Source organism: Mya arenaria, chromosome 14, assembly GCF_026914265.1.
Source record: "Mya arenaria isolate MELC-2E11 chromosome 14, ASM2691426v1".
NCBI classification, from domain to species: Eukaryota; Metazoa; Mollusca; class Bivalvia; order Myida; family Myidae; genus Mya; species Mya arenaria.
Window position 1 is genome coordinate 61869702 of NC_069135.1, and position 20593 is coordinate 61890294.

At 36.5% G+C, this 20593-nt stretch overlaps 1 protein-coding gene and 1 long non-coding RNA gene across 3 annotated transcripts; one reads left to right on the top strand and one right to left on the bottom strand.

The window, feature by feature from the left end:
* Window positions 1-630: 630 nt before the first annotated feature.
* LOC128218234 (uncharacterized) lies at window positions 631-19275 on the bottom strand. 2 transcript variants are annotated; one of them, XM_052925844.1, is made up of 6 exons: window positions 19138-19275; window positions 17687-18615; window positions 4546-4698; window positions 3970-4088; window positions 3572-3647; window positions 631-3238 (listed from the first exon to the last, which is right to left on the bottom strand). In XM_052925844.1, the coding sequence occupies exons 2-6, from the start codon at window positions 18612-18614 to the stop codon at window positions 2664-2666; spliced, it is 1851 nt and encodes a 616-aa protein (XP_052781804.1). In that variant the 5' UTR covers window position 18615; window positions 19138-19275; the 3' UTR covers window positions 631-2663. The 2 variants fall into 2 exon arrangements, with proteins under 2 accessions (XP_052781804.1, XP_052781803.1); XM_052925843.1 differs by lacking the exons at window positions 17687-18615; window positions 19138-19275 and adding an exon at window positions 4932-6311.
* On the top strand, window positions 7069-10693 carry LOC128218235 (uncharacterized). The gene is made up of 5 exons (XR_008258341.1): window positions 7069-7262; window positions 7899-8063; window positions 8938-9056; window positions 9381-9456; window positions 9783-10693. It is a non-coding gene; the product is annotated as an uncharacterized LOC128218235 (long non-coding RNA).
* Window positions 19276-20593: the final 1318 nt, after the last annotated feature.

A 20593-nucleotide genomic window follows, 5' to 3' on the forward strand; every position in this document is an offset into this window, starting at 1 on the left:
TATGACAGTGCAACCATATGAGGCAGGTTCAGCTAAAGAAGTAAACGGTGTTACCATTGGGGCAGTATCAGTCAGAGAAGTATACGGTGTAACCATTGTGGGCAATATCAGTAAGAGAAGTATACGGTGTTACTATAGGGGGCAGTATCAGTCAATTAATATCCGAATACGGTGTACCCGGTTACCATAGTCAGCTAGAGAAGTATAATGTGGACATATTAGGTAGAGATATATAATGGTGCAACCATAGGGGGCAATGTCACTCTAAAACGTAACCGTAGGGGACAGTAGCATTCAGAGAAGTAGGCGGTGTAACCATTGATGGCAGCTTCAACCAGAGAAGTATACGGTTTTACAATAGTAGGCAATGATAGTTACAGAAGTATACGGTATAACCCTAGGGGGCACAGTATCAGACAGAGAAGTGTACAGTGAGGTTTTAATATATATGTGGATGGGAATGGGAATATGATCATTCTGGCCCAAAAATGACATTTTGAGATATTGTTACCTTTATGATGCCAAGTATTTCTAGAAAAAAAATCCAAAGTTTCAAGACAAAATTCACAAAACCTAAAAAAATATAGTACTTTTCGTAACACGGGTGTAGAAATTGAAATGAACAAAATGTATGGTCTAATGTGTTTATTTAGAATGAAATATCCATGTCACATTAATATCATGTCAAGGACTATTTACATGTAACATATAAGTTTTAGCATAGAAACAATAAGCACTCATTGTTTGATTACAAAAGTTAATAAAAAGTTCAAAACTGCATTTGGTTGCTATGGTAACTATTGATAAAGCCATTTTCACTCATTTTCTACATGTTTACCAAAAAATAATGTTATTCATAAAGTTGTGTTTTAAGTAATTGACTTTTTTATGATACCAAGCAATTGCAGAAATAAAATCTGAAGTTGCAAGTCAAATATTAAAAAAACCAATGGATATAGAACATTTTGTAAAAGAGGGATTAAACACAATTTGAACTAAATGTTGGCTAAATCTGTTCTTATTTTGAATGAAGTATTAAAGTCAAAATATTAAAATATAAAACTATGTATCTTTACTTGAATCACATAAACTGCAAAAGGAAAATAACAAGTATACATCGCTAATGTCCATAGTGATAAAGAAACTTACAACAAACGTCATAGCAAAATTCAGTTGCTATGGTTACTTATGAAAATGCTATTACCAATCATTTTTGAAAGTCTGCATAACAAAGAATTATATCTTAGTTAAATTATTTATAGTTATTGACTTCTTTATGATACTAAGTATTTTCAGAAATTAAAACTGCAGTTTCAAGTTAAATTTCACAAAAGTTCAAAAAAACATATGAAACATTTTGAAACACAGCGCTAAAAAACAATTTGAACAAAACTGTTCTAATTTTGAATACAATATCCATGTCAAGATATTTAAATTTTTAACTTATCTTTACTAGTGTTACATAAACTTCAAAATTAAAATAGCAAGTACACATTGCTAATGTCCATAATGACATAGAAATTGGCCACAACGGTCAAAGCAAAAATCTGTTGCTATGGTTACTAATGAAAATGCTAATTCCAATCATTTTTGAAGTCTGCCACAAAAAGATGTGTTCCTAATTTACAATGCCTTTTAAGTTCTTGGCATCTAAATGATACCAAGTGTGTAAGGTATAAAAACCTTAAGTTTAAGTCATTTTTGTACAAAGAAATCAAAAGATATGGATCATTCTGTTACACATTGATAAACAGTTTGAAAACAATGTCCATTAAAAATGTTCTTACTTTAAATGCACTATCAATGTCGAAATACTAACTTTACTGTATGTTATAGCTAACACATTAACTAATTCATAGAGACAAAGAGTACACATTGCTCATTTATGTACAAAATGACAAAAAGAACTATGGAAACAACAGTCTGTTGCTATGGTTACATGTGATAATGCCATTTTTTGATCATTTTTTCACATTTGCCACAAACATTTGATCTACAATCAACATTTCATCAACAAATGAGTAAATGACAATACTTAATTCATTGAGATGTCATTTTCAACTGAAGTATTAATTCTAAAAAATGCATCTTCTTAAATTGTCAAGTCACATTTCGGTAATTAATGCTAAAGGCCTAGCAAGTGATTAAGGAAAAATCTGCACATTCTCTTTCATTTGCAAAAAAACAGAGTTGTAGTTTGCAATGATTTTGTAATAAAAAACACTTCCACAATGCAATGCAACAAAAAAGCAAATATTCTTTCTCCTGCTTCAAATGGCAGAGATACATATAACTTAATTGCGCTAGTCTTTAGATGTAGAGGATATTTCTCAAGTTGTTCAATACAAAGTTGATTAAAGAAGTGTTTTCTGTCCAACTAATATAAAGGGACTTTGCAAGCCTATAACAATCTAAGTAAACAATCCCAATAAGTTATTTTTCATTTCCTCTCATATTCATATCAAACCTACTAATGTGAGTATTTAAAGTCCTAAACACATCGATACTACAAAGAGTTCACATTTTCAACACTATTCATTATTATGATGTCATGTTACAATTTATTACACTTGCTTAAAATGCCATTTATGACATAAGTATACTTCCTGGCTGGTTTGACAAACATATCTATGCAGCACTACATTTAACCAGTCCACATTAAATTAACACAGAAGGCTATGTTTGCGTTTACTGCCTTTCGGTGTGTCATTTTTGCCAATATCAACTTTGACTTTCCCCATAGTTGGTTTAGGGCATACTGCAGATCTTGATGACTCAGATCTAAAGAATGGACCTATAGAATCGTGAAGGTACCATTGACGTGCAGCATCTAGGCACGGTGCGTGCTTTAGTTCAGGCAAAATACCACATTCTGGATTCATCCTCAAAAGATTAAATTCACTTTCTGATGAATCTACAAACTCTTTGCAAACTACAACTCCTGGTTTCTGTTTTGATACATGGAAATGGTGGTATTTGGTGATATTCTTTAGAGTTTTGAAATACGTATTTAGGAATGATTTCCAACTGTGAAATGTCACTGGCTGCTGAGGGTCATTAACCAGCTGTGGGATGTTGTGGCCAGACTTTGAAGAGGCGGATACTGTGTGGGCAATTTCTTGAAGATTCTCGGCATTACAGCATCGCCACTTGACCTTCCAGATGCCGAAGTGACAGTCAGGAGCAAATTTGGTGTGCCCAGCCAACATAGTGTTTAGTGTTACACTCTCATGCAGTCCTGAAAATTGTAGGAAGATCTGTTCAGTGTAAATAAAACGTATCTATATTCAAAAAAAAACACTAAGGATATTATTTTAGCTATGGTATAATAAAATTTTCAAGACATATAAATCTTACAATAATGGAGTGTTTACATATATGTTTATTTAGTTATAACATATCCCTTATATAAAATTACTGCCAACTATGCTTTAACTTAATCCAGTTCAGCATTCTATTAAATTAGAGCACTGCTTGCAGGTATCAATGATGTGATTGATTTCAAAAGACAGCTCAATGCACAAGTCCTTAAAAAACAGACGAACAATTATTAACAGATTAGAAAATTGACCTGTCATAACACGCCACATGGCATACCAAAGCACAGTGTGGTTCTTGTTTTGGCCAACGGCATTATCAAAATGAACCTGGAAAATTTAATACAATCTTTTTTCATATTTGAGCTTTATGCAGTACAATGTTACAATGAGGGACACATTTCATAAGCCATAGTTGAAACTAAATATCCAATTGTTATCAAGCATCGAATGTGAAATGGAAAAACATCTGAGTAAGAATGTGTTTCATGGTGTAATATATGTTAAGTTTCATCATCTATTATATTCACTATTGATTATCATAATCTCTTCTCAGCAATAAGGATGAACTTTGCATAGGCTGATAGAACCTTTAATCCATATTTATTCTATAGATAATTTTAATGGGTAATCGTTTTGAAGCACTAAATACCTCAGCATGTTTTTCACCAACGCCAAAGTGCTGAAAGTAGTGGTGGGCCATGCTCACGACACTGTCGCTTCCTTTCCCTGGCAATTCGGCCTCGTCCACAAGATAAAATGTCTGCTTTCCTGTTAATAAATATTAATTGTTAAAGGGACTTTACACCAGATTGGCATCAAAAAATGTTTTTTCTGTAATGAATCTCAGGACAATTATTTAATAAAATGTTTTACTTTTTGATATCAAAATTGAAAGAAAAATACCAAAATGTTAATGTTCGATCCGTAGTTGCCAAAATTGCAGTCCAGTGTTGTATTCACTGTGCTACGAAGGCTTACTCTAAACCTTTGGAACATTTAAGCTACATACCCAACTTGGTAATATCACGTGATAACATCGACAAGCCAATCACGCATAAAAATGAATTCTACTAGGTATACCTAGTAATCTTTCTTAATGGTAAAATACGGAAAAACTGTGAAAAATAAATTATTTGTAAACTATGTATTACTTCAGTTAGTTTTAACTGTCTTATTCTGTTACTCCTTGTTTAATTCCAAGTGACATCTAACCATAAAAATTTACCTGAACCTTCGGCGCACATGCCAAACACTTGGCACTTTCGTGGGGTGGCGAAATATATCGGCCCAACTTGTTGTGCATGATGTGGATAGTGAACTTGCTGGGCAAAGTCCCATGAGTAGTGGTAGTGCACATCTTGGCTACATGGTTCAGCACCTTTAAAGACAATAATTATAGCATTTAAAAAAAATCAAATAGTATTGTAATTTATGACAACAGGTGATCCGACCGCTATTCAGTAACTTTCAAATGATAGTAATATACACTGTATCAGAAAATGTTAGGGTAAATAATAATTAATTGTGGCACAGACAAGTGTACTCAGAACAAATATTTTTGATCAATATATTAACATATAAATCTTATTTTGGTTTTGGAATGGCTCTAACCTTGTGAAAGAATTTCACTGCTATGAACATCTTTGCTTGCAGCAGTTAACTCCTTGTACTGCTCTCTTTGTTTTTTTGCAGTGCTTAGATGAGCCTCGTACTCACTTACAAGTTCATTTTTATCTTCATCACTTAGCTGACCCGACTTTCCCAATTTTACACCAAATTTTTGGCATTTAAAACAAAGGTCTGTCGTTGGCTTTGCCAAGGCTATGTGAGGGCAAAGTTCATTCCAAATGTTTCGAAATGTTTTAAGACACACTTGTCTATAGCCAGTCTCAACAGCACTTTCCTGATATATTTCATGAATTTCAGAAATGTTAACATCAGATGGCAATAAAAGAACAGTCTGATTTGGGCAATGAGGGAGCCGACCTGGCAATGGCAAAGCATTGTCTGTTGCATAATTTTCAATAAAGGTTTTCAACCTGCTTCGGTCTGTAAAGCTAAGGGCGTTAGCTGGGGCCTTGTGCTTATTCCCATGAATTCTGGGCTTTATCCCCTCAGAATCCAGTGATTTTGCCATTCTTTGCAAACTGCAGTAAGATGTTGCATGTGCAAAAATAAATGTGGTTTTACAGATTTTGTGTCCCATAAAATAATACATCTGCGATGGTTTCACACGGGTCTTTTGTGATTTCTTATTGGACAATATGTTGCCAGTGGTAACTCTATGGGCAAGCAAAAGACTCTTAATAACAAGTTCTCTTTCATCATTTGAAAGGTCCATGCAGTTTTGTCTGTAAGCTAACAGTTTTTCAAAATCAACTACTGATGAGCATGGTTTCCCATTATATAATCCTTTACATCCACATGTTTCTGCTCGCAGTTTGTTTACATTATGAATCTCCTTGACATCTTCAGGTCTTGAAGTACCATCATAATCATTTGACAGAGTAAGTACATCATCGTTGAAACTAGTTTCAAAAACATCATGTTCACAATCAGACTCTTGTTCATTGTTTATTTCACAATCAGAATCATCATTATTTATAAAACATGATAAAATTGACCTTTCATCTGAATCTTTTATATTTTGACTTTGAGATGACTGCACAAGTTCATTGAAATAAAGATTGTCAAGTTTAAGTAGTTCATTTGCAAAATCTGGATCATCATTTTGAATATATTCTATATCATAAGGTACCGTCGAGGCCTGTGACAACGTGAACTGACTCATAGTTTATTTAACATTTAACCTTGGCGGTCATTATCGGTTGCTAACAACAAAAAATATTTTCCAATAGGTGTCGCAGAATTCACTTCCGGGTTTTGTCAATCACTTTGATTGCCATGTGAAAGTACTGTCAAATTGCATTATCAAGCTTACAGATTGTGTTATACTGATTAAACATAATCAATAAATGATTAAATAACATTTTATTTGCACTTACCACTTGTAATTCCACAATTTGAACCCAGAAACGTTGAAGTTTAACACCGGATGTTCCTCGTGATAACTGGGAAACGGTGTCTCGGTTACTGCGTTGTTTGTCAGAATGTGAACAAATATCGGTTATAAACCACCATTTCATGATCAAGCATATTCTGATCAATGTTCTTTCGTTTCAAAAAAATAAAATAATACTGTTTTTATTTCAAAAACGTCTCACATCATCGACCAGAAATGTTTGCACCTTACCGTCATACAGACGTAGTTACCAAAGTCCAAAAGCCGAACAGCTGACCAACTCTTTCGGTAAATTAAACACACGTTAAAAGGTTATGATCAACTAAACGTTAATAAATAGTGTTGCAGAGGGTTTATTGCTGAAATTGACGTGTTTTTTTTATGTTGACAACAAATAACTAAGTTTTAAGCTCGAAAATACCATGAAACATCAAGGGGAAAAGAGTGCGCGATTTGATTCTCGCTTTTTCTCGTTATTCACGTTAGCGCCACAATGATCAAAATCGCGTTCCCATCCACATATAAAAAACACGTCAATTTCAGCAATAAACCCTCTGCAACACTATTTATTGACGTTTAGTTGATCATAACCTTTTAACGTGTGTTTAATTTACCGAAAGAGTTGGTCAGCTGTTCGGCTTTTGGACTTTGGTAACTACGTTTGTATGACGGTAAGGTGCAAACATTTCTGGTCGATGATGTGAGGCCTTTTTGAAATAAAAACAGTATTATTTTATTTTTTTGAAACGAAAGAACATTGATCAGAATATGCTTGATCATGAAATGGTTGTTTATAACCGATATTTGTTAACATTCTGACAAACAACGTAGTAACCGAGACACCGTTTCCCAGTTTATCACGAGAAACATCCGGTGTTAAACTTCAACGTTTCTTGGTTTAAATTGTGGAATTGCAAGTGGTAAGTACAAATAAAATGTTATTTAATCATTAATGATTATTTTTAATCAGTATAACACAATCTACAAGCTTGATAAGTAATTTGACAGTACTTTCACATGGCAATCAAAGTAATTGTCAAAACCCGGAAGTGAATTCTGCGAATTGTTTTGTTGTTAGCAACCGATAATGACCGCCAAGGTTAAATGTTAAACGTTGTCACAGGCCTCGACGGTACCTTATGAAAAAGAATATATTCAAAATGATGATCCAGATTTTGCAAATGAACAACTTTAACTTGACAATCTTTATTATAAATGAATTTGTGCAGTCTTCTCAAAGTCAAAATATAAAAGATTCAGATGAAAGGTCAATTTTATGTTTGATAAATAATGATGATTTTGATTGTGAAATGAACAAGAGTCTGATAGTGGACATGATGTTTCTGAGACTAATTTCAACGATGATTTATTACTTTGTAAAATAATTATGATGGTACTCTGAGAACTGAAGATGTCAAGGAGATTCAAAATGTAAACAAACTGCAGTGTGCATACTACTATCATTTGAATGTTACTGAATAACGGTTCGGATCACCTGTTTTCATAAAGTAAAATACTATTTGATTTTTTATTTGCTATCATTATTGTCTTTGAAGGTGCTGAACCATGTTGCCAAGATGTGCACTACCACTACTCATGGGATTTTGCCCAGCAAGTCCACTATCCACATCATGCCAACAAGTTGGGCCGATATATTTCGCCACCCCACAGAAGTGTCATGTGTTTCGCATGTGTGCCTTAGGTTCAGCTATGTTTTTATGGTAAGATGTCACTCTGAATTAAACATGGAGTAACAGAATAAGACAGATCTTATACAATAATGATGTACCTGTAAAAATTGTCTTTCCAAGTCAGAATTAATTTTTTAGGTTAGATTTTTTATGTTGTCAGCTTTGTATTCCTGTTCAAAAACTTTTACCTTGGCCATACTTAGAAATCCTTTTAAAAGATTCAACGTAAACAAGTTAAACACTTTTGATCTTAGCTTGGATTTTAAAAATGAATTTTAATTAGAAATAAAGATCTGTAAAAGTAATACAGCTATCTGTTAGTGTCATTTTGGGTTGTCTACATTATCTTCTTGCTGACTATTTCAGTACAATTTTATTATTATTTGTGAAATCAATTAAAGGGGCTATACACCATATGATGAAATAGCGGGAAAAAAAGAAGAAAATTGTCGAAAACTGACATAAACTTGGTATCAATGAGTACAATGCATTGAAACTAACTACATGTAACTGAAGTACCACATAGTTTACAATTATATATTTGCAGTTTTTTCGTATTGTACCATTAAAAAAGATTACTAGGTATGTATACCTAGTAGAATTCATTTGTATGCGTGATTGGCTTGTCGATGTTATCACCTGATATTACCAAGTTAGGTATATAGCTTAGATATTCCAAAGGTTTAGAGTAAGCCTTCGTAGCACAGTAGATACAACATTGGACTGCAATTTTGGTGAATCCGGATCGAACATTTACATTTTGGTATTTTTTTTACAATTATGATATCAAAGAGTAAAACATTTTATTAAATAATTGTCCTGAGATTTGTTACAGAAAAAAACTGTTTTTGGTGCCAATCTGGTGTATAGTCCCTTTAACAATAGTTAACATTTATTTGTACAGGAAAGTAGACATTTTATCTGGTGGACGAGGCCGAATTGCCGGGGAAAGGAAGTGACAGTGTCGTGAGCCTGGCCCACCACTACTTTCAGCACTATGGTGTCGGTGAAAAACATGCTGAGGTATTTAATGCTTCACCCATTTAAATTATCTATAGAATTTTAATGGATTAAAGGTTCTAACAGCTTATGCAAACTTTATCCTTATTGCTGAGAAGAGATTATGAGAATCAATAGTGAATATAAAAGATGATGAAACTTACATATTTTACACCATGAAACACATTCTTACTCAGATTTTTTTTTCCATTTCACATTCGATGATTGATAACGATTGGATATTTGGATTCAACCATGGCTTATGAAATATGTCCATCAATATAACATTGCTTTCTTCATGTACTGCATATAGCTTAAAAAAGAAAAAAAATGTATTAAATTTTCCAGGTTTATTTCGATAATGCTGTCGGCCAAAACAAGAACAATGCTGTGCTTTGGTATGCCATGTGACCTGTAATGACAGGTAAGTTTTCTTATCTGTTAATAATTGTTTGTCTGATTTTTTAGGACAAATGCACTGTCTTTTGAAATCAATCACATCATTGATATCTGCGATTGGTGCTTTAATTTTAAAGGATGCAGAACTGGATGAAGTTAAAGTGTAGTTGGCAGTAATTTGATATGAGGAATATGTTAACTAAATAAACATATGTTAACACTCCATTATTGTAAGATTTATATGTCTTGAAAACTTTATTATACCCTAGTTAAAATCATTTGCTTAGTTATATTTTTTGTGAATATAGATAAGTTTTATTTACACTAAACAGATCTTCCAACAATTTTCAGGATTGCATGAGAGTGTAACACTAAACACTATGTTGGCTGGGCACACCAAATTTGCTCCTGACTGTCACTTCGGCAACTGGAAGGTCCAGTGGCGATGTTGTAATGCCGAGAATCTTCAAGAAATTGCCCACACTGTTTTCACCTCTTCAAAGTCCGGCCACAACATCCCACACTTGGTTTATGACCCTCAACAGCCAATCACAGTTCACAGTTGGAAATCATTCCTAGATACATATTTCAAAACTCTAAAGAATATCACCAAATACCACCATTTCTATGTATCAAAACATAAACCAGGAGTTTAGTATGCAAAGAGTTTGTAGATTCCTCAGAAATTGAAGTTATTCTTTTGAGGATGAGTCCAGAATGTGGTGTTTTGCCTGAAATAAAGCACGCAACGTGCCTAGATGCTGAACGTCAATCGTACCTTCAATATTCTTTTGGTCCATTCTTTAGATCTGAGTCATCAAGATCTGCAGTATGCCCTAAACCAACTCTGTGTAAAGTCGAAGTTTACTCATTTGTTGGTGAAATGTCGATTGTAGATCAAATGTTTGTGGCAAATATGAAAGAAATGAGTAAAAAATGGCATTATCACATGTAACCATAGCAACAGGCTGTTGTTTTATGTAGTTCTTTTATGTCATTTTGTACATATAATGAACAATGTGTACTCTTTGTGTCTATGAATTAGTTTATGTGTTAGCTATAACAGACAGTTAAGTTAGTATTTCGGCATGGACACTGCATTTAAAATAAGAACATTTTTAGTGGACATTGTTTTCAAACTGGCTTACCAATGTGTAACAGAATGATCCATATCTTTTGATTTCTTTGTACAAAAATGACTAGAAACTTTAGTTTTTATACCTAAGATACTTGGTATCATTTACATGCCAATAACTTAAAACGCATTGATACTGTGCCCCCTAGGGTTATACCGTATACTTCTGTAACTATCATTGCCTACTATTGTAAAACCGTATACTTCTCTGGTTGAAGCTGCCATCAATGGTTACACCGCCTACTTCTCTGAATGCTACTGTCCCCTACGGTTACGTTTTAGAGTGACATTGCCCCCTATGGTTGCTCATTTTGGGAAAAAGACTTTAGACATCTTGGGGAAACTTGCATTGGGAGAAATGTCCAAATTGGGAAATTTTACAGTCAAAGAACAAGCTTCCTTACAGTCTCCTGCGAATGTGGAAATTATTAAATATTAGTTTCTTTTCCCTTTTAAATGAACTGAAAGGGCTGAAATATCAAACCTTGGGGTGAACATATCTATTGCAATAAATCATGGCAGATAATAATTCACATGACCTCTGAATGTGACGAAATTCAATGGTTTCTGAATTCTGATAAGTATCTCCAAAACTTTACATTACATGATTTCTTTAGGATTTTGAATAAACCAGTAAAGGTAAAAAGACGTTCATAACATATAAAAAATAAATAAAATGATTTTGATATTTTTTGGCAGATTGGAAAAAAATATATTCAGTACACAGTTTTACCTTTGTGGGCAAAAATATACGGGGTAACCCTAGGCAGTAATATCAGTCAGAGAATAACTGTTTAACCATAGGGGGCAGTATCAGTCAGAGAAGAGTACCGTTTAGTCATAAGGGTCAGTATCAGTCAGAGAATAGTAATGTTTAGCCATATGGGGCAGTTCCAGTCAGAGAAGTGTACATATGTTGTTATCATAAAAATTGCATCCCATGATACAGATTATGTAAAAATTCTGTTAAGATAACAATCTGATACAAAAAATAACAAAAAGGCGCTGATATGTTTATAATAATAGACCTTATATAAATCATAATGTCTTACCGAAACTGCCGCCTATGCTAGCAATAAAATAATGCAGAAATATTCTGATCGTATTTTTACTAAAAATATGGAACAATCTCTTAACAGTATCAACTAGAGAAGTATACGGTGTTACAATTGTGGACAGCATCAGTCAGTGAAGTAAACGGTGTAACCATAGGGGCAGTTCCAGTCAGAGAAGTGTACATATGTTGTAATAAAAAAATGCATCCCATTACACAGACTATGTAAAAATACAGTAATGATAACAATATCATACAAAACAAATAACAAAAAGGCGCTGATATATTTATAATAATAGACCTTATATAATTAACACTGTCTTACCGAAACTGCCGTCAATGCTAGCAATAAAATAATGCAGAGATATTCTCATCATAATTATACTAAATATATGGAACAATCTCTTAACAGTATCAGTCAGAGAAGTATACCGGGTTACCATAGGGGGCAGTATTAGTCAGAGAAGTATACTGTGTAACAATTGTGGGCAGCATCAGTCAGAGAAGGATACAGTGTAACCATAGGGGGAAGTATCAGTCAGAGGAATATCCGGTGTTACCATAGGGGGCACTATCATTCATAGAAGTATACGGTGTAACCAATGTGGGCAGTATTAGTCAGAGAAGTATACAGTGTAACCACAGGGGACAGTATCAGTCAGATAAGTATACGATGTAACCATTGTGGGAAGTAGTAGGCAGAGAAGTAGAGGGTCGAACCATTCTGGCAGTATCAGTCAGAGAGGTTGACGATGTAACTATAGGAGCAGTATCAATCAGAGAAGTATACAGTGTTACCATAGGAGGCAGTATCAGTCAGAAAAGTATATGGTAACCATAGGGTGCTCTATCTGCCAGAGAAATATATGTTATTACCATTTGGGCAGTATCTGTCGGAGAAGTATACGGTGTTTCTTTTAGGGGCAGTGTCTTTCAGAGAAGTATACCGTGTAACCATTGGGTGCAGTTTCTGTCGGAGAAGTATACAGTGATACCATTGGGGCAGTATTAGTCAGAGAAGTATACAGTGTAACATTAGGGACAGTATCAGTAAGAGATATACACGGTATAACCATATGGGCAATATCAGTCAGGGAGGTATTCGGTGTAACCATTGGGGCAATATCTGTCAGAGAAGTAATCGGTGTTACCATTGGGGCAGTATCAGTCAGAGAAGTATACAGTGTTACCATAGTGGCAGTATAAGGTGTAACCGTTGGAGACAGTTTCAGTCAGAGAAGTATACAGTGTTACCATTGAGGACAGTATCAGTCAGAGAAGTATACGGTATTACCATTGGGGGAGTTTCAGTAAGAGAAGTATAATGAAGTAACCATTGAGGGCAGTATCAGACAGAGAAGTAGACGGTGTAACCATTGGGAGCAGTATCAGTCAGAGAAGTATAAGGAAGTAACCATTGGAGCAGTATCATTCAGAGAAGTATACGGTGAAACCATTGGGGCAGTATCAGTAAGAGAAGTATACCATTGAGGGCAGTGTCAAACAGAGAAGTAAACGGTGTATCCATTGGGGGTAGTATTAGTAAGAGAAGTATAATGAAGTAACCATTGAGGGCAGTATCAGTAGGAGAAGTATAATGAAGTAACCATTGAGGGCAGTATCAGTAAGAGAAATATAATGAAGTAACCATTGGGAAAAGTATCAGTCAGAGAAGCAGACGGTGTAACCATAGGGGACAGTATCAGTCAGACGTATAATGAAGTAACCATTGAGGGCAGTATCAGTCAGAGAAGTATACGGTTTAATCATAGGAGACATTATCAGTCAGACAAGTATAATGAAGTAACCATTGAAGGCAGTATCAGTCAGAGAAGTATACGGTGTAACCATAGGGGACAGTATCAGTAAGAGAAGAATAATGAAGTACCCAACGAGGGAAGTATCAGTCAGAGAAGTAGACGGTGTAACCAATGGGGTAGTATCAGTAAGAGAAGTATAACAAGAGATGTTTGTCAAACATTATGCCCCCCCCCCTCCCCTGAGCGCCATGTTGTCAGGATTATATGGGCAATTTAATAAAAGATGCATTGACCGAAATGACAGCTGATTTGTCATTTACATTGGATGATGTTGAGGCAGTTTTAAGATTATGACCATTCAAAGTTTGAGGATAGAGTGTGTTATGACCATTACCTTTGACTCTATGACCTCAAAATCCATAGGAGTCATCAACTGGTCACCAAAAATCTAAATGTCAAGTTTGAGGGCCATGCACCAGACATTAACAAGCTATCACACAAACAAGCTTTTTTCGTTCAAGGTCACTGTAACCGTGACCTTTGACCAGATGATCCCTTAAATCATAAGGGATAATCTACAGGTCAGACACATCACCAAGTCAAGTTTGAGGGCCACGGTCGCAGGCATTGTCGAATTATCACTTGAAACATTTTCTCATTCAAGGTCACTGTGAACTTGACCTTTGACCAAATTACTCCTAAAATCAATAAGTGTCATCACCTGGTCAGGCCCAACTTCAATGTCAAGTTTGATGATCATAGGTTCAGGCATTGTTGAGATATCACTGGGAAAAAAATTGTTACTAGTAACTTTTTGTGTTAAAGAATACTGTGACCTTGACCTTGGACTGATGACCCCCAAAGTCAAGAGGGGTCATTTACTGGTCAGGCCAAACCTTCATGTCAACTTTGATAACAATACGTCCAGGAATTGTCAAGTTTGCTTTCAAGGTCATTGTGACCTTGACCCCTAAAATCAATAGGGGTCATCTCCTGGTCATGCCCATCCTACAAATCAAGTTTGAGGGCCATGGGTGCAGGCGTTGTTGAGTTATCACTCGGACAACCTTTTATCGTTCAAAGTCACTGTGACCTTGACCTTTGGCCCAATGACCCCTCAAATCAATAGGGGCCATCTACTGGTCAGGCCCAACCTCCGAGTCAAGTTTGATGGCCATGGGTGCAGGCATTGTCGAGTTATCACACAGAAAACCTTTTACCATTAAAGGTCACTGTGACCTTGACCTTTGGCCCAATGACCCCCAAAAACAATATGGGTCATCTACTGGTCAGGCCCAATCTCCAAGTCAAGTTTGAGGGCCATGGGTGCAGGCATTGTTGAGTTATCACTCGGACAACCTTTTACGATTCAAGGTACATGTGACCTTGACCTTTGGCCCAATGACTCCCCAAAACATAAGGGTCACCTACTGGTCAGGCCCAATCTCCAATTCAAGTTTGAAGGCCATGAGTGCAGGCATTGTTGAGTTATCACTCGGACAACCTTTTACCATTAAAGGTGACTGTGACCTTGACCTTTGGCCCGATGACCCGCCAAAACAATAGGGGTCTTCTACTGGTCAGGCCAAACCTCCAATTCAATTATGAGGGCCATGGGTGCAGGCATTGTCGAGTTATCACTCGTACAACCTTTTACCATTCAGGGTCACTGTGACCTAAACCTTTGACCCGATGAGCCCCAAAAACAATAGGGGTCAAATACTGGTCAAGCCCAACCTACAAGTCAAGTTCGAGGGCCATGGGTGCAGGCATTGTTGAGTTATCACTCGGACAACCTTTTATCGTTCAAAGTAACTGGGACCTTGACCTTTGGCCCAATGACCCCTCAAATCAAAACGGGCCATCTACTGGTCAGGCCCAACCTCCGAGTCAAGTTTGATGGCCATGGGTGCAGGCATTGTCGAGTTATCACACAAAAAACCTTATACCAATCAAGGTCACTGTGACCTTGACCTTTGGCCCAATGACCCCCCAAAACATAAGGGGTCATCTACTGGTCAGGCCCAATCTCCAAGTCAAGTTTGATGACCATAGGTCTAGGCATTGTAGAGTTATCACTCGGACAACCTTTTACCATTCAAGGTCACTGTGACCTTGACCTTTGGCCCGATGACCCCTAAAAACAATAGGGGTCAGATACTGGTCAGGCTCAACCTCCAATTCAATTATGAGGGCCATGGGTGCAGGCATTGTCGAGTTATCAATCGGACAACCTTTTACCATTTAAGGTCACTGTGACCTTGACCTTTGACCCGATGAGCCCAAAACAACAATAGGGGTCATCTATTGGTCAGGCCCAACATCCAAGTCAATTTGAGGGTCATGGGTGCAGGCATTGTTGAGTTATCACTCGGAAAATCTTTTACCATTCAAGGTCATTGTGACCTTGACCTTTGACCCGATGAGCCCCAAAACGATAGGGGTCAGCTACTGGTCAGGCCCAACCTACAAGTCAAGTTTGAAGGACATGGGTGCATGCATTGTCGAGTTATTACTCTGACAACCTTTTACCATTCAAGGTCACTGTGACCTTGACCTTTGGCCTGATGACCCCCCAAAACAATAGGAGTCATCTACTGTTCAGGTCCAACTTCCCTATCAAGTTTGATGACCATAGGTCTAGGCATTGTTGAGTTATCACTCGGACAAGCTTTACAATTGTTTTACCATTAAATGTCACTGTGACCTTGACCTTTAGCCCGATGACTCCCCAAATCAATAGGGGTCATCTACTCGTCAGGCCCAACCTTCATGTGAAGTTTGATGACCATACGTCAAGGAATTGTTGAGTTATCACTCGGACAAGCTTTGGTCTACCGACCGACCGACTGACCGACATACCGACATGCCTGTGCAAAGCAATATACCCCTCTTCTTCGAAGGGGGGCATAATTAAGTAACCATTGAGGACTGTATCATTCAGAGAAGTATACGGTGTAACCATTGGGGCAGTTAAAGTCAGTGGAGTATAATGAAGTAACCATTGAGGGCAGAATCAGTCAGAGAAATATACTGTGTAACCATTGGGTCAGTATCAGTCAGAGAAGTATACAGTGTTACCATAGTGGAAGTAAAAGGTGTAACCGTTGGAGACAGTTTCAGTCAGAGAAGTATACGGTGTAACCTTTGGGACAGTATCATTCAGATATGTATACAGTGTAGCTATGGGGGCAGTATCAGGCAGGGAAGTATTATGACAGTGCAACCATATGAGGCAGGTTCAGCTAAAGAAGTAAACGGTGTTACCATTGGGGCAGTATCAGTCAGAGAAGTATACGGTGTAACCATTGTGGGCAATATCAGTAAGAGAAGTATACGGTGTTACTATAGGGGGCAGTATCAGTCAGTTAATATCCGAATACGGTGTACCCGGTTACCATAGTCAGCTAGAGAAGTATAATGTGGACATATTAGGTAGAGATATATAATGGTGCAACCATAGGGGGCAATGTCACTCTAAAACGTAACCGTAGGGGACAGTAGCATTCAGAGAAGTAGGCGGTGTAACCATTGATGGCAGCTTCAACCAGAGAAGTATACGGTTTTACAATAGTAGGCAATGATAGTTACAGAAGTATACGGTATAACCCTAGGGGGCACAGTATCAGACAGAGAAGTGTACAGTGAGGTTTTAATATATATATGTTTGTGATTTGTTATCTTATAGAAATTGCATACTAGTTATGATTACAAAAGGATACCCAAAAAACTGCTGATATATTTAAAATAATAGATATAATGTATTAAATACTCTCTGTCTGATACTTACGCCTATGTTAGCACTGCTACAATAAAAAACCTTCTTATCATAATAGATATCAATAAATATATATATATATAAAACAATCACTGACTGATATTATCACCAGGTGACTCATATATCTTTTAAAACGCACTAACACTAACACATACTCGCATTCACAGACACAACATACCTTTAAACATATTCACTCACGAAAAAAATCACACAAACACACATTCGTACATGCATTTAAGTCACACACACATGCACGCAAACACACACACACACACACACATGCTCCCAATTGTGAAATAACTTATGTTAAGGGAACTGATATAATATATATAATCCCAATTTATTGGGCCAGTGAAATAGGAAACAACATGTTTTATATTATTTCAAAATATATTGAATTACACTTAACCTTGAGTAAGGATAATAAAGCAATAAAGTAACATGGTGTTAAATGAAACAAAAATTTAACGTGAAATCTAACTGATATCGTAAAACCTAACTGTGATATAACTGCTTTGTGTTGCTTACTTGGCCGCTGAGGTTGTTTTTGCTGGTCTGCCATATCTGACGCCACCTGGTCAACTCTGCCAATTGCTGTGTTTGATGACAACAGCTGTTCCGTTGCTGGGTCCCTACTGAATTTGGAGTGTGGAACTTTACCCCTTCTCCTGATATCCTCAAGTGATGACTGAAGACCGACTAACTCCTTGATCGCCCTTGTTCTAGATATGAACAGCTGGTTGTTGTTGACCTCCTTAGCTTGTAGATCGGCCGTGAGCTTCTCAGTGGCAGTTTTCAAGTCTTGACAGTTTGCTTTCATTTCATTTAGAAGCGTCTCGGATTCCCGTTTCGTCCGATCAATTTCTTCCAATAACTCTTTCTCCCTCTTATCCAATAACTGGTTGATCTCATGTCTGAATTTTCGAAGATCATTGATATTGGTAAGACTTTCCTCGTCAACTGATTTCAAGCTCGACTGTATGTACGATGAATAGTTCTCAATGTCACTGACCATCTGCACTAGACCTGTTTTCAGACTTTTGTATTCTGCACTCTCTTTGTATTGTTTTGCCAATTGAGAAATCTTCTTTACTTTACAGGACTGATGTTCTTCATTATCAACTACGCAGTCACCACACAGAAGTGCCTCATGGTTGAGACAGTAGTATTTTATGAACTCTTTAACATGGCGCTGACATGTTTCTGTAAACTCATCTTCCTCTGTATCGGTGCGGAATGAAGAAGGCATACCGCTCTTGTCATGGAGGGCGTGGCTCTTTGTCAACTTCATGTTCCTGTGTACTCGGGCACATGTTGAACACAGGAACTCCTTGCAGACAGGACAGAAGGCTTCGGGAAGTATGCTCTTCCCATCTTCAGCACATGGCTGACAATAAGTGCGGTCATGGAAGGATCCTTTAGCCTCGGGTGCGATTCTCCCTGGAACTGCATCCATCCTGTGTTTAAAAACATATATATTTGGCTTATCAAGTTCTTATCAAGGTATAATAATAATCCTTATTCGTTTTATGGTCAAAACAATTATTAAATCGGAACCACTTGCGGGTGCTTTGACGTTCCAACCGCCGTCCCAATACCATTACTTACCTACCACTATACCATCAAAGCGACCATCTTTCAAACACAGAAACAATAATATTTTCATTTCAGACTGAAAGTGTTTAAAATGTTTTAAGACGATCCAATACCCAAAATAGTTCGGAGCCTATTTATTCATTTCTGGTGAAGCCGGGCTGCACGTTCTTATTTCTGACCCCAAGTTCAGGTAGATATATAGATATAGATAGATGCCAATAGTCTTTATTAGATTTTGGTGTTGACCACATATAAACATAACAATGTCCACTGATATAAAAGTATCTTCGACTACCAACTATTATGGCTGCCCCAAGTGCGCATTTACCAACTTTAAATCCAGGCACCGCCCCTCAGAAACACAAACATTATTTTATACTTACGTTTGTTGACTGTTGAAAGCAAGTCCTTTTTGATATTTACTCAAATATCTTAAGTGCACATCTCATTGCTTTATAATGTGGTTGTCGCCAATGATTTTGATAGTTGCTGTTTGGAGAGAGAGAGAGTCAACGTATTTCAAATGACTTCTAAAACGAAAGTAGTAATAAACTTCCTTGATAAGAAATAAGGGAGATTATCATGGGTGGTGCTAAAACGCGGTATCCGGTACCCGGATTAAGTTGATACCGGAATTGCGTGATGAATCAGATCTGATCATAAATACCGGTATCACATGGTCCGGCCATATATTGCATATTGAAGTAATGGTTATCGTATAACGATCGTTGGTATTATAGGCATATTTTAATGTCCTAGCACCACCCGTTCACCATTATGAATCCACTGATTCCATAATTATTTGTTTATTTCCCTTATGCCTGTTTTAAATAGAAGTTCACTTAATAGACGACATATTCAGCATACCAAATAAGACCGACCCTTGCGCAAACTGATATAAACGTTCAATAAGGGTTTTATTGTTGTTGTTTTTAGTCGCTTTCGAATTAGATGGTATCAATTTGATTATTTGCGATAAGCGTTTTACTGTGCAATATTCCTGCCACACTAATGCGATCAAACTTACGTTCTTTGCTAATAAATACACATTTTGTCTATGTATCATTATTTTCCATATCATATATTTTATACTTAATCCCTTTCTAATTATTGAACAGAATTAGTCAAAAGGTAAAATAATGTTGATGCGCTTCATTTACCACATGCTACAATTGCACGAATATTCGTCAAAAACGTACGACTAAGGACATATGTATTTTTCCATGAGCGGATCCAAGGGTCACCCTAAATCATACAAGTTCACCTTTTTCAATTTAGGCGAAAAAAATGAGCCCCCAAATTGCATCATTTCGGACGAGAATTGTTAAAATGTTCGTTCCTCAACTTCACCCCAATTTTTTTATATCAAATTAATTTCGGTTCTGAGGGAAGGGTGCAGGTCAAACGGTTACGCCCCTAAGTAACACTCCCTCTAATGTCAAATCCTTGAATCGCCCCTGCTTTTGCATAATTTGCGTGTTTTTTTTTTACTGGGATTGTGTAAATTTACTAATCAATTACTTTCACATGCTAAATATTCACACTATAAAATTGAAAAACAATAATGCGTTGTTTTAAACGCGTTAATTAAGCTGATATAGCAACGGAATATTCCTTTAATCATGTCAAATGATGTATTAAATTACCAGTTTCATGTTGTTTTGACAATTTTAGGCTTGTCTTGTTTAAGTCATGCAATTGACGATTATTGTGACCATCTGGTGTTTCTTTTTAATGAGAATGGTCCAGACATTGTATGCTTGTCGTGGAGGCCGTGTGTTTTTTTATTGATTTCATGTCCCTGTGTACCCGAACACAGTTTGTTCACAGGAACTCTTT

Excerpts from the sequence above, each read along its gene's own strand:
- LOC128218234 (XM_052925843.1), bottom strand. The coding sequence starts at position 6,111 with ATGAGTCAGTTCACGTTGTCACAGGCCTCGACGGTACCTTATGATATA. Across the intron at positions 3,648-3,969 it reads TTGGTGAAAAACATGCTGAG|GTTCATTTTGATAATGCCGT; the intron begins GTATTTAGTGCT and ends TAAATTTTCCAG. Across the intron at positions 3,239-3,571 it reads CATGTGGCGTGTTATGACAG|GACTGCATGAGAGTGTAACA; the intron begins GTCAATTTTCTA and ends TACAATTTTCAG.